The sequence below is a fragment of the Megalopta genalis genome, chromosome 9 (assembly GCF_051020955.1).
Source record: "Megalopta genalis isolate 19385.01 chromosome 9, iyMegGena1_principal, whole genome shotgun sequence".
Lineage (NCBI taxonomy): Eukaryota > Metazoa > Arthropoda > Insecta > Hymenoptera > Halictidae > Megalopta > Megalopta genalis.
The window spans coordinates 15,519,125-15,534,156 of NC_135021.1; the positions used below are offsets into that span (position 1 = coordinate 15,519,125).

Genomic DNA, 15,032 nt, shown 5'->3' on the forward strand with positions numbered 1-15,032 from the left:
AACAACGTCGAACTGTGCTCTGCGACGAGTTTATTCGTCTGATACAGCTTAAGGGTTAAAACGGTTGCTTCTCCGCGCCCATTTTCCGTCGTTTGGCTGCTCTAGCGATCTCACGACACACCGCATGCGGACAACGGACGCCGATATAGGATAGCCCTAATGGCATTATGGCATTATACAAAATAGAATTGTGTGCTTGCGGGATTTCCGAAGCCCTAACAGTTGGCGATGCCTTGGGCTACTTCGTGCGCACCAGTCGAGCAAAACTTGCTATCGAGCATCTCGCAGTTTCGTTTCAGATCACTCTGGCATAGTTCTTTTCTCCTTGTTCGGGTTCGTTGTATCGCAGATCGTTGGTTCGCGAGTAATCGGCGCGTTGCGAGGGACACGTTTCGTTATCTAACCGAATGTCCCCTTCGTTTGAGAAACTCTATCCTTGGTAGACGAAAAGAAGACAGTGAGCCATGGCCGACGAGGAGAACAACGAGGATAACGAAGGGTGAGAAGAAACATTTCCACCCTATCATTGTAGCTGTTCTCTACCTCCCTACTTTTTGTTTTCAAGGGAAATTTCACGCGTGAAATTAGCTGCGCGAGAACACCCTCTTTATACGATGATTTAGATCTCCGCCTCATGCTACCCTAAATCCTACGGATTCTCGTTCCATCTTCGTCAATGCTTTTTCCGCGAAACGCAGACAATTTTTCATCATTTTGCGCAGCAGTCAACAGATTTGCAGAAGCCGACAATAGATTCCTTTCGCGGACATCGTTGCAAAATTGTTGCATAGAATTTGGAGACTCAGTTTTTGTGAGAATAGAGTTTGCTAATCCGGGAGTGACGCACCCTATTTTGCAGTTCTTATTCATTTTTACAGAGGGAATCATTTGTTGTATGCTCGAGCAATAATTTTGGCTGCAGTGTGCATTCGAACGTGATACAAAAATATTCTAAGAGAAAGCAAGAACCGATCGTTCGTGGAAAGATGAATGAAAAGCGTTGAATATATCTTGTTCATCAGAGGCTTAGTTTCCACGAGTATTGAATTAAAAAATCTAGAACAAAAGCGCACTATTTGACAATCTTTATTCATTATCACGCGAAGAATCGTTTCTTGTATGCTCGTGCAAAAGCATTCTAAGTGAAAGCAAGAGGCGAACGTTCCTGCAAAGCTGAATGAAAAATGTTGAATATAACTTCTTCCACGGACGCTTAGTTTCCACAAATATTGAAAAATCTAGAATAAAGGCGTACTATTTTAGTCTCCGTTCGTTATCGCACGAGGAATCATTTCTCATGCAAAAGTATTCTAAGAGAATCGCGCGAGGTGATTAATTGTGCGGAAATCACTGAAAAGTGTTGAGTGTGCACCTAGTTTATCAGAGTCTCGGTTGTTAATAGAGCGTCGAGTCCGGAAACCTGAAACAGGTTTTATCATTTTCATTCATTTTCACGCGTGGAACGACGTCTCGCGTGCAATACTTTCGACTGCAGCGCGCATTCAAACGTGATGCAAAAGTATTCGAAGAGAAGGCAAGAGGGATCCTTTGTGCAGAACTGAGTGAAAAATGTTGAATAAAATCTTCCAGCGCGAGTTTATATCCGGTTTTTATTCATTTCTGCACGAGGTATCGCCTCCACGATATGCTCCTCGTGTAGTAATACTTTCTGTTCGGCGTGTACACGTGTACGAGGTGTGATGAAAAGGATACCAAACTCGATCAGTTTCTCTGAGTCGATATCAGATACGGTTTAACGGCTTTGCGGGTCGCTTCTCTGTACCCCCTTGTGTATCGCTCTGTCAAATTTCATCGGGCTATGAATACACCGATGCACACGTACGATCAATTTAATAGAACCACTATCGCGCGGTTCTGCTAGTTGCCGATGCTTCTGGAAAGCGTAGGGTTCGACGTGCAGCTGTTTTATCAACTTTAAACCCATTAAACTTTATCCGATACTGATGCACGGAAACTTATGAAGTCTGGTTTCTTATTGATTGTATCGTGTATGCGTGTGTATGTGGGGGGGGGGCGATTATGGGGGAAATAATTATATCGGGGATAATTATGTTGGATATAATTAACGAGCTGGTCGAATTTAATGTGACAGAGGTTTATAAGAGCGAAATCGACGACGCCTTAGATAACAAGAAACGCGAAATAATATGATGCTATAGTTACGTAAATTAAAAGAAGACTGTGCGTAGGATTGATTGTTCAGGGTTGTTAATTATTTCACGGTTTTCATGCGTCAAATATTTGATTATTATTATTTCTATAAATAATTTCTATTTGTTTATTTATTTATTTATTTATTTAATGGAAAACGTCCTTTCACATTAGGTAAATAAGGAATGTTAATAAAAATGAGTCGGACGTAAAAATTAATTACAAGATAAAGACTTTAAATACGCATATAAGATCCGCTGTCAATTCTCTTCTTTCAAGAGTATGCAAGCTTGCCACTTCGAGGACGTTATCGAAATTGTGACTTATTATAGATACCGATCTATGGATTTTATAAGAAACGTATCTCAGGAATCGATGCTGCACACCCTCTAATAATTTGATAATTTTCGTACTAATTTTCGATATTCACTCTATTTTAATCCTCATTTCTCGGTCATCTTCACAGCATGATTTGCCCTTTGATATCAAATTGTGGTAAAAAAAAAAAATAAAATGAATAAGATGGAATAATTAATTTCATAAATTCCTCCTTTAAGAATGAAAACCTATGACGAGGCGAGACAAGTTTGAACGTCGTTTATTCACGTTGTTCAGAAGTAATTAAACGATCTATAGAACAGATTATTTCTTCAGTGTCCGTGAAAACTGTGTCAAATTGGCACGAGGGGCGGGTGATCGTTAAAACAAACTAAAAAAATAATGTATGATATTATAGCTTGCTTACTAGGTCTTACTCGGCTAATCAATACACACAAGCATCGAGTGACCATGTAATCCACTAAGAAAGTATTATGTATGACGCGATATGTTTCAACGGCGGACTAGGCAGTGTGACGCGTTGCTCGAAAGAACTGTAATTAAATAAAAATCAATCTTCTTGTCGTGTCGTTGCAGTAACAGAACTAAAAATAAGTCGGAATAAATTTCATTAAGCCGTAAATAACATGAAATCGTTATGTAACGAGAGCACACTGAAACATCACGATCGTCTTGCTGTTAATATTCGACTGTTCATTTAATTTCGTTAGAGCAGTGGAGACGGTCACATAAATTTCGTATTAAGAAAATAAACAAATTAAAAGGATAAAAGTATTTAATTTGTCTTATTCGATTAACGTAAAGCTCATTATGCCCGAAGATAAGCCAGAGGCATTGCAATTGATTAGCTCAGTAACCGGATCCACTATCCTATTTGCTGGTTTAGAAAACTATCTTTTCCTTTCATTTTAACTGAATTTCAACCTTCAATTTACAGTAATATTTACAATATATGATATAGAGAATAGATGATATAAAGATAACAATATAATGCCCTTTGATATCAAATTGTGGTAAAAAAAAAAATAATGAATAAGATGGAATAATTAATTTCATAAATTCCTCCTTTAAGAATGAAAACCTATGACGAGGCGAGACAAGTTTGAACGTCGTTTATTCACGTTGTTCAGAAGTAATTAAACGATCTATAGAACAGATTATTCCTTCAGTGTCCGTGAAAACTGTCAAATTGGCACGAGGGGCGGGTGATCGAAAAATGTAAAAATAGGTTACATTCTTTCAAGAAAGCCATCGTGAACTCGCTTTGGTCAAAATAATTGGTCTTGATAATTCTCCGACACAGTACATTTATATGTTGACAACATAGTTAACTGCGATCTCCATCGGGGATCCAGCGACGAGTCCAAAAAGTATCCCCGGTTTCAGTCTCCCAACGCCGGAGAACAAGAAAGGAGAAACGTGTTGCATCTTCTTCTCCTTCGTTACCCACGTCTCCATTCTTCCCGCTAAGAAATGTTAATGGTCCTTTATCGAAAGAAGAAACTCCCCAGACAACGGAGCTCCTCCGCTGTGTTCTCAGCGGCAGACCGGGCTCGTTTATATACGACCGCGTCTGCAAAACACGTAACAAAACTTCTTACCATTAACTTCCTCCCGTTTCCCGGCGAAAAGATGCTGTGTTTACATCGCAGAATTTTTTCCGCTACTTTTGCTGCGCAAACAAACCCCCTCAGCCGCGGGCCACTGTTTATCATCAATTAACGCGTACGACAAAGGTGCAGTAATTTAAGGCAGCTTTAAATGTGTTTACGCAGATGCAACAGGACAAATGACGTATCTTATATGCTCGGTTTCTTTATTCTCACACATAAAAATCAATTTCACCCTGCTGCATCGGAAGAGGTAGTTGATAATCGAGATTGTAAGCACACATTTTGTCATTCTGAAAGGAAAATGATAAAAATCAATTAATCCGTAAAAATTCGTGGAATTGTTGGGGTCGAAAGAATGCTAATCGAGAAATGTTGAGTAACTTATAAAATTAGTTAATTACCAATTAAGTTTGACCAATTAAGTTGACCAATTGAGCTGACCAATTACGTTGACCAATTAAGATCCATCGTTCAATTTCAATGAAGGAAATCATCTTAGGTTTCATAGAATTCGTAGGACAAGCCTATTAACTTATAATTTTGTCAATGTAGTAAAAGATTTGTCTTATTGAGTAAAATCTTTTGCATATTATTTCGAGAATGATTTCTTTTGTCATATTTGAGATAAAAAGATAACGAAATATGTAACTCACTATTTGAAATTGTTATTATTTCAAACGGAACGATACAATTTGTATTTTCGAACAATAATAACATTGGAAATAACGGGCTTCGAAATGAATTATTTCAAATACAGAATTATTTCTTATTTTCGCGTTTGAAACAAAACTTTCCCAGATCTGATTAAATCCTGATTAATTCTATAGCGTTATACATGTGTAGACCACTTTCAATGAATCCATTGACATCCGAGACGTGTTCGCATAATAGAGGGCTCAGCCATTACAGGCTCGGATAACCGAGGTTATTCTATACCATATAATCTACAATACGACGAAATCTCGAGCCTCGCCGTGAACGACGTTCGTTCGCAGCCATTTCGAATTATATCGAGAAAAAGCCATTAGCGAGTCGCGCCGAGGGCAAAATACGAAAATACGATGGAGAACATTCGAGGGTTGTAACCGATGAGGTTCTCACCGTGTACCCGTTCGTGTTCCGATGAGATTCTTCCGATGCAGCCGCTCCTCCATTCTCCGTTCGTCTCTTCCCGGATTTTCCAGCGACACCGCGTTACATTTTCCTCCCGTTTTCCCGTCGACGAGCTCCCTCTTACCGCCGAATCAAAACGTGATCCTTTCGAGACCGTTTAAACGATCTCGAAGTCACCGGGGCACCACCGTCACGTATCTATAATTCAATTCCACGTGCCGGAAGCTCGCTTTTCCACCATGGAAAAGTCGTTCCAAGCCGAGAAATCGGGAAAGTTCCAGCCACTGGATCAATGCACTCGAAGAACAGATCACCGTTTTACCGGCTCTCCGCCAAGTACTTACTGCGTTTATCGACGCTGGCTTCCTCTGTGTGAAATAGTAACCATTCCATCTATTTTTCGTCTTAAACCTATCGATCTTTCTTTCCTCTACTCTTTCTCCAATTTCGAAGCTGTTCCGACGATTTTTTCATTCTCTATTTCCACGTGTGCCTCGAACCTGTCGATCTTCGTTATAGCAAACGCGACGCACCCTTTTAAATCGAATTTAATTAAATTTTAATTGAATTTCAATCTAATTTCAATTTAATTTCCATTGAATTTCTATTTGTATTTTCAACTGAATTTCAATTTAACTTTGATTTAATTTCAATGTATTTAACGTCAACGGGCCAGATGCCCTTTTAATTTCTGTACAAAAATTCGACATGGTAATAACAACAACAACAACAATAACAATAACAATAAAATAATAATGAAATGAAAATAATGGTTACAACGGTTATATACGTTCATAAATAAAGCGTTAAGAACAGAAACACAATATTCAACGCAAACTTGAACGTCACAGCTTCTGGATCAGTCAAACAATTTAGCAAATGAATGTTATCCAAGTTAATCGTAAGAAACGTGAGTTACATGAAAATGTTTTTCTTCTTTTACTAATCGTAAAAAGTTAAAAGTAATGTAACGATCCTTGTAACGTCCTCGCAGTTCAATCCACTCATTTTTCTCGTAAATGCATAAAATCCGCAGTCCAGTTACGCCTGCAAATACGAGCATCGAATCGGACCTTCCTCATACGAACTACGAGATCGTGAACGTCGCACACGCGCGACGATGGCAGACGTTCGTTTTAATCCGGAATGGAATCGCGAAGGGTTGGTATTCCTCGAGGAAAGCCTTGCGACAGCGCGAAACGGCGCCGGTAACGCAACCGGCCGCAATTGTATTGAGACGAACGACCCACGATAACCGCGCGGAAGGTGTTTAAAATGCAGCGGGCGCACTTGTCGCATTGGTTTCCCGGTTTCCTCGGCGATAAATGCCGGGAATTGCCGCGACTACTCGGCCAGGAAACGATAGCGCGAGTCCTTTGAGGCGGTCCTATTACACGTTTACAACCTAGTTCCGTTTTCCGATCGCCGATACGTGCAACGGGACTCTCGCAGGAGCCCGCCGTTATCAGCAAAGTCCTTGAACACGGCGTCAAATTGAGCTGACATCGTCGAATGCAAATTGCCGCGGATCGTGCACACCCGCGAAACGCTCGAGCGTGCGTGAAAATTTATCGTTCCCCGTCGGCGGACGCTTTGATCTCCGATCGCGCCGGCAAAACGCCTGTCCGGTAAAATCGCGACACGTATCGATCGTTCTCTCTCGTCGCCTACGTTTTTCTTTTCGTACGGCGAAACGTTTCGTGCGAGTTCACACCAATTTTTAGCTCCGCAGATTTTTTTATCCTGGCCACGGAGAAATTTGAGTGCAGTAGAATTTTATACCTAATCATGATGCTTTCCAATATTTTGTGCAACTGCGATCGTGGCATGAGAATCACAGTGTGAAGACGTTACGGTTTCGTTCCTTGTCGAGGATCATTGCGAGAAACATTGATTACGAGATGACGATTAGGCGTGTTCTATTAAAATATATTATTCCGTATGATCTTTGCCCATCGTTGCTGTAAAATTATCATTTAAATTGTATCAATCCGTCTCAATGTATCAAAAATATAGGGAACATTAACTACGAGATAAGAATTAGGTAACAGATTACAAGATTAGTTACCAAGAGTTATGTATAAAAGAATTTTTATTTTGTTAACGGCTGCAGGACAATTCTTGTCGCGCTATCCCCATTATCTCAAAATACCGCGGACAAGATGAACCTTAAGTATCACCCTATAAAAAGGCTTCAACTCTGTTCTTTTCCAAGGAGTTCCCCTAGAGTATTTTTATCCGAGTTCAGCATATTATCGTGCTGAAAACAGTGCTAACGCGAGAGCGAACAAACGAGGATCTGAAATCGAATGATCAATGCCTAGAAATTCCGTAACCAGCGACAGTCTTTACGGTAACATCGCCCGGTCGTACTCGAGACTTTTGCGTGAATGTCAGCATTTTATTTATGCTCCTTGAAGAAAATCAATATGGCACGCGCAATTTCTATCTAGAGTGACCCACCTAAATTTATCAGCGGAGAGAAGCTGCTTTCCTGGGATCGGTTTCTTCATTTTGTATTTATTTATTCCGTAATGCAGGCGAGCAAGTTTCGTTTGCTCTCCCGCTTGAAATTCAGGGTCCCTCGGGCGATGAATCATAAAAATTGTATCGTATTATTCGAGGAGAGACGGCGTTCTCTTCATTTGTCCTTGGTGACTCCGTCTTTCTCGAGAATGGAGTCACCCTAGTCTAACGAGATTCGTTGGGAGTATAGCGTGCATATATTTTTGATTGAAGTATCAGGGAGAATTTCTCGCTCGATTCAATTGTTGCTGGGGTACATTTTGCTGGGAAGTGGTCGTCCTTGGAAACGTTTCTGCTGGTCTCAAATATTGTTTTGCATAACCTGCGAGACTCGTGCAGACCTTCATCGGTTTCATTTCTGGATCTCTATCGGTTCAATTTTTAGATCTTTATCGGTTCAATTATTAGATCTCCATCTTTCAGTTTTTTTTTAGGCTTCTTTCGATTTTCTTAAACCTATCCTTCTTATCCTTCTTTCCTCTTCGAACAGTAAGACGAGTGCAGTACATCGATACGCTCAGAATTCTTTTAATCTTTTTCCTGAGTTAAATTGCACCTAGCCATTTTTGTCATGAACGCATCAAATCCGCAGTTCAGCCATCAGGAAATGAATTCATGTTTTCTAAAAATTGCGTTGATTTTATCGAGCTTTCGCGATCGTTGAGCGGCCCATCGATGTGTTAATTATGTTTCCACGATAACCAGCACGATCTCATATTATTTGACAATTTATCTTTCGGCCGTCGAATTTCCTTTTTCACAAATAAAACACGCGGAATCGCAACTGCTGTCAATAAAATTGTGTAATACGGCAGTGAACACGCGGCTTTAAACAAGCGTTCTTTCATTTCGCATTAGCATAAATACACAGATTCGTGATTAAAAATAAGTGCACCGGCACGCGTTGCATATTTATCATTTCCGATGAAAGCGTTGTAACTTGTTTGCGTCGTGTTCGTCCGGCCGGGTGTTCGTCAACCTCGCATTGTTAATAAATAACGGGCCGGATCTGATTAGGATATACTCCGATACAATGCCGGGTTGCGGCGTCCATTATTCAACGCTTCAAAATGCACTCCCGTTGTTCCGCGCGGATACACTTGTTCGTTTCGCTCTTCCTCCTCGGCCGGCTTACAATGCAGCAACGAATTCCACGCGAAGGCAACGACGAAAACACGATTCTTCTGACCGCAGTCGTTCGTTTTCATTTTCACTGTCCGCGGCTGCGAAGATTCACAGCGATCTTTCGGTGCTTGCCTTGCAACGTAATCTTGCCTTTGTTCCTTTAATTACCGAAGCCGCGCAGGATTGTATGGTGCAGTATAATCGCCGTGAATTAATTCTTTGTCATTTATTATGCACAAGGTGGGAACACAGCGGAGGTTCGTGCTTTTCCAATTCAACTTTCTCACTTCTCATCTCTTTTTCTCACTGTCGCAATAAACGCAATTCAATTGTTGGAGCTCGCACAAGTTATATTAAACCTATTCTTAATGAACAAAATTTAATTATTGTAACTCATACAAGATATACGACACCTATTTTTACTGTTGCAATAGAGGCAATTTATAACCCTTTGCACTCGAAACCGTTTTAATCGTAAATCCGAAATCATTTTTCCGACTTGTAGTATTTCCATTTTATATAACATTTTATATATGTATTTTACGCATATGAAATTGAGTATTGCGGTGACTCGTGCAACGGTTATACTTTTAACAATTTTTTAAATCTGAACTGTGTTAAAATCCCGAAGTCACCACTCGAGTGCGAAGGGTTAATTATTGGAACTCTTATGACATATATGATTCCTAATTTTGCTGCTAATTTTGCTGCAATAAACGCAATTTAATTATTGGAACTCATGCATGACGTATGGCACATATTTCTCATTGTTGCAACAAAGAGAAATATATACAAATTATTCTGACTGTTGCAATAAACGCATTTTAATGACTAGAGATCATGCGAGATATGTGAAACCTGCTCTTACTGTAGCAATGTGATAAACGTAATTTATATATCGGAGCTTGCTTAATCCAGATGTCGCATTCGAAAGAACATAAAGCAGACTTCCGATGACGCGTTTCTAGGTAAACAGAAAAGGATTGGATTTTTTAGAAACGGACACTTTTCTGATGTCGTATGCTTCAAGACACACCACAGGAGATTGTCTCTGTTAGCGCACCATGTGCCCCAGTTCACTGTGCAGGCTTAAATCGTTATATTGGTTGGCAATTTTGTTCTGGACTGTGGATCCAACGGATTACATACTCCTAAATACACGTATGTCATGGCATGTTAGAGCGAACAGATGCTGTATCGAACGAAGCTCTGGAATTAATTGGGTTCGGTCTTACACGTCCGCTATACACACTTTAAAGAATTATTATCATTTGTATAGTAGAAATTAAACTGCCGACTTTTATGCGACATAAAAATTGTCTCTTTGAATTGCAACAAACGATAGTCAGGTGGAAATTGTTTTCTTTTCTTAACAATTTTTTAGCGAGTTGGAAATAATACCGAGACTTTTTAAAATTCCCTCAATTTGTTTACTGTTTCGTATTTTACTTACTCATTTTTGTCACAAATGCATGAAATCCGCGTTCTAATGAGCATTCATTGCTTCTCATTAGAAATATTCTTTGTCATTAACACTAATTGGGTCACTAATTTTTGAATTTGCGATTACTTAGACTGTGAAGATACATTTACGAGTTATTTATTCAATATTTGTGTTATTTGCGACAAATATTACAAGAATTGTTAAAAATCCAAATAAATATCTTATTTTCACTTTTATAAACTTTATAAAATTTATAAAAATATAAAAATATAAAAATATAAATTATAAATTTATAAAATTTAAAAAATACTTTTATAAGATTTATAAGCTGATTTTTGTGCTTCGTAAATCTAGTATCAATCCTCCCTTCAAGAACTATCCGTCCACTTTCGATGTTTGCTACGCTTCATCGAGCTCGTAATTTTGCGCATGCAATCTCGTTTGTCGAAGCAATCGCGGGTTCCACCGATCGACATCCGATTCCGAACGTTTTAGCATCCGCCTGTTAATGACTCGAGCATACGCTGAATAATTCCAGCCACTTCTGCAACGCTGGACACGCAGTTAAGACAATATAACCGCCGGAGCGCTTGAAACTTGTATATTTTATTCACTGGTAAAGTGGCTGCGATTTATGCAATGTTGTTGTGCACAAAAGCAGCGGACGCTTGAAGCGATACGAAAATCCGCCGGTGTTTCCATTCGACGATACTTCTCAGCATCCACCTCCCCGTTTCCCACGAGTTTGTTCGCAATTCGGGATATATCCGTGGCTTCCAAAGCAAGACAACACTGGCTGTATTTTATAATGTTTCAATTTCCATCCTGGTACGCACCTAGTGAATAGGATCCGTGTCGTTCGACGTTAAAAATGCATCGAAACAGTTGCCTAATGCTTCTCTTCACGAGAGTATTTAACGAATAACGGATTGCGCAACGGATATTTCGATTTCATTTCTATGATACTAGAAGAATTAGATGGATCGAAAATCAAGCCGAACATGCAAGCTTTTTATTTTTAAAGGCTGTTCTGTTAAAATCGGTCAAAGAAAGCTATTAATTTTTATAATTGCATGGTTTCTTGCGCTTTACTCTTGTACTTTACGAAAACGATGCCAGAGATCTACAGGATGTCCCGAAAATGTCTCGCAATCCAGAAATGGGAGGTTCCTGAGATCATTTGAAGCAACTTTTTCCTTAGCGAAATTGCAATCCGCGGCTTCGTTTACGAGTTATCAACGAAAAACAGTGACCAATCAGAGGCGAGCTTGGCTGGCGCGCGGCGGCCGAGCCAACGAGCGCACGGAGCTCGGTTCCGCTCATTGGCCTGGTCGCCTAGCGCCGAGCGAACTCGCCCGTCATTGGTCAGTGTTTTTTTATGAATAATTCGTTAACGATGCCTCGGAGAAAATTTTTGTAAAGGAAAAAGTTGCTTCAAATGACCTCAGGAATCCCCTACTTTCGGATTGCGAGACATTTTTGGGACACCCTGCATAAAATCTGTAAATACTACCGCAGATTTTATGCATTTACGAAAACAGTCAGTAAGACAAATGCAAAACAGTAAAGACATCGGAAGAATCAACAAATACCGTTATTTTGTCTCGAGTGTAATAAGCTAATAAGGAGATGCAGACGATTTTCATAAAGATCCACGGCACACCTGCCAAGTATTTATGTACTTTCCCTCAACTTAAGAGTCTTAACATTGCAACCCATTTACTCCCTAATCTAAGTACTCAGCACTTCTCTGTACCGAAATAAGCTCCGGACGAAGCTGTAGCCTTCTTAATAGGAAAAGGATATTTGAAACAGAAAGCTGCAGCGTTCGAAAGCTGTAAAGATGTAAAAACGAGACAAGTTACATTTTCAAGACTATTAACTTCCCAACGGAGTTCGCAAGCAGCTTACACGGTGGCAAGGGTGACTCTGAATTTCGCAACAAAAAATACAGAAAAACGGTACAGTAATGTCTCCCTAATTGACGCTCAGATCGTCCACAAAAATGGACAATTTTGGAAAAGGAGATACGATTTTTCGAGCCTTCTGGCTCGTTTTTTATGGTTATCGATTGTCAACAACTATAAAAACGGGTTGCAAGGCTCGAATAATCGTATCTTCTCTTCCCAAATTGTCCATTTTTGTGCAGAATCTGAGCGTCAGTAAGGGAGACATTACTGTAGTTCGTTCCTCGAAAGACGAAAGATGAAACCTGGAACCTTGTGCTGACATTGTGGAGGATGTGAAACCGGCTTACGTGATCGCGACTATATACGGCAATCGGTTCACGATCACTCGTAATCGTGTCATTAAAAGTGTTGACGCACCTGTTAGCCGATGAACACGTGGAAAAATTCGTCCCTGAAACCAGAGATCGCTGTCGATGCTAGAACATGGCTTATGGAGATGATTCGATCATATCTCGTCTGGGATGTTGGACGCGTGATCGACGGAATAATCTCTGCGTTAACTGTGTCGTATGAATCTCTGTTTAGGATGGTATTCCTACGATCATTTGCATCGAATCGAAAGCGTGGGGTAGACGGATCTTGTGCAATCCTGGATCTATTATTAAATCGCGCTGACAGTGGATCTTTGTGCGAAAGTAGCCTTCTTCAGTTGCAAATAGAATGGTCTTTCTTGTGATTTCTTTCGCAGCTGCGTAGAACTTCTCTGTCTTTAATGCTCTTCTAGAAGAGACAGAAGATTTATATTTATTGCGTAGGATAAACGTGCCCAATATGAGACGCATCTTTTTAATATCATAATTTCTTTTTGTTAAAAACATTTTTATTGAAAGTAGATTTAAGTTTGAAAACTAAGATATGCATTCTTTTACAATGTTACTAGAAAATACAGACAAACGAATTCCGCGTCTTCGTAATAAAGGAAAAACTAAAAGTATGTAGATTCGCAGGTTTGAAGAATGGGTTCCGAATATGAGACCCAGTTTGACTCTTTTATTAACATTGAACCTACCACAGTCAAATGGTCGATTCCTCATTTTACAAATATAAAAGTTGTAAAGACATTTTCATGAGGAACGATTGAATTAATTACATCACTGAAGCAACTATTGCAAAAAAGTCTGTACAAAATCTAAATAAATTGGATCTTTTCATTTCTGTGAGGCAATGCACCTACTGGTCGGTAGGTTCGGTGTTGAATTTTGCCCTTTTCCACACGTTTTCACACCTTTTTTCGCACAATGCAATAGCATTTATGAAAATAATTATACGCACACCATTTTCAAGATTAATATTAAATTATTGTCCATTTATTATCATTAAATTATTATTGCATTAAATATATTGCCTAAAATATAATAAATATATTGCATTAAATATATTAAATATATTGTTATCATAGCTGCATAAAATGCATAAAATACAGAAAACGCAGTCCACCGTGTGTACACGACGGCTCAAGTAACCCGATGGATTTCATCTGGCCGATGGGTAATTGGAAACATCGGGCCCGATGGAAACATTGTATTTTAGTGTAGAAATAACAATAGGTGGAGAACTCCACTGTAAAAGCGAAGGGAGAAGTAATTAATGGGAAAAGGGTGCTTCGACGGATTTCTACGCGAGTTCGGTGTATGCAAGTCGAGGACACGAGTGTCAGTACAGTCGATCGCAAATGTCCGTGGAAAACTTCTAGAGAAAATGTTCGATATATTGTTCATGTGACGGACAAACGTGCGTTTGTAAATTGCAAGCATCATTGCTTCGTAAAGGAATAACAATAATTTTATTTATCGAAGGGATAAACCCTTTGTTGCAATGAGAGAAAGTAATAATAACGTGGCTGTCACACACACACAAGAGAGGATAAAGTAGAAAAACATGAAACTAAAAAAGAACTTAAACATAAGAAAAAAAGTGTAACAAGTAATATATAAGTAAATAATGATAAGAACTCGGTACAGCTAGACGTACATTTACAAACTGATTGTCTCGGTGCGCTATAATTAATTTATGCAGCTGGTTCCCATCGTTTGATCCGTCGCACACGTAATGAAAGTATTATATATACATAGATGACCTTGGTAGCTCTGAAGAAGATCTGGAGAACGACATTTTTAAATCTTCAACGCAGGCATAGGTAGAAAGCTTATAATATGCAACCTTTTAAATTGTTTAAAGTTCCATTTGCACTCGGTAATCTAATTTTTCTAACTTCTCGACGGAAGCTGAAGTCCCGAGTTTGCTCGAATTTCATGAAAGTTGATTCTCTATCGAAGATCGTCCGAGTATTAACGGTAGCCAGCGTAAGTTAAATGATTCCGCGAAGTCAACAAACGATTCGCGACGATCGTAATGAGTTGGCCGAATGCATACCGGTGTCGCCTGTTTATGCAGTCGGTCGAAGGAGAGGGAGAATCGGTGAGAGACAACAAACTGGAAAGAAAGACGGGAACACGTCCATTATAGTGTTCCTTCCGAAGGCTTCAAACGCAGTATACCTCGCAGTATTGATTCGCGATTCGTGTTCTTACCGGTCGCGTTATACCAGATTGAAACTTTAACGCGCGTCGCTCACCAGTGATTCATTTGCTTATCAGTGAACGTAATACGCGAAAGGTGCACCGATAACGAAAGCCGCAACAAGTGTACCGAAAGTGTAGGAAACAATGAATGTCATGTGACTATTGTTAAAAGAAAATTTCTTAAACGGATTTGTTTCTATTGATAACA

The 15,032-nt window shown here is 39.5% G+C and overlaps 1 protein-coding gene across 1 annotated transcript in view; it reads left to right on the plus strand.

Moving 5' to 3' along the window:
- The first annotated feature begins 222 nt into the window (after positions 1–222).
- LOC143260011 (uncharacterized) overlaps positions 223–15,032 on the plus strand; it is a 45,660-nt gene continuing 30,850 nt past the window's right edge. Inside the window, exon 1 of the mRNA XM_076524488.1 lies at positions 223–499. Coding sequence (XP_076380603.1) covers positions 465–499 — 35 coding nt within the window. The 5' untranslated portion in view covers positions 223–464. The remainder of the gene's footprint in view (positions 500–15,032) is intronic.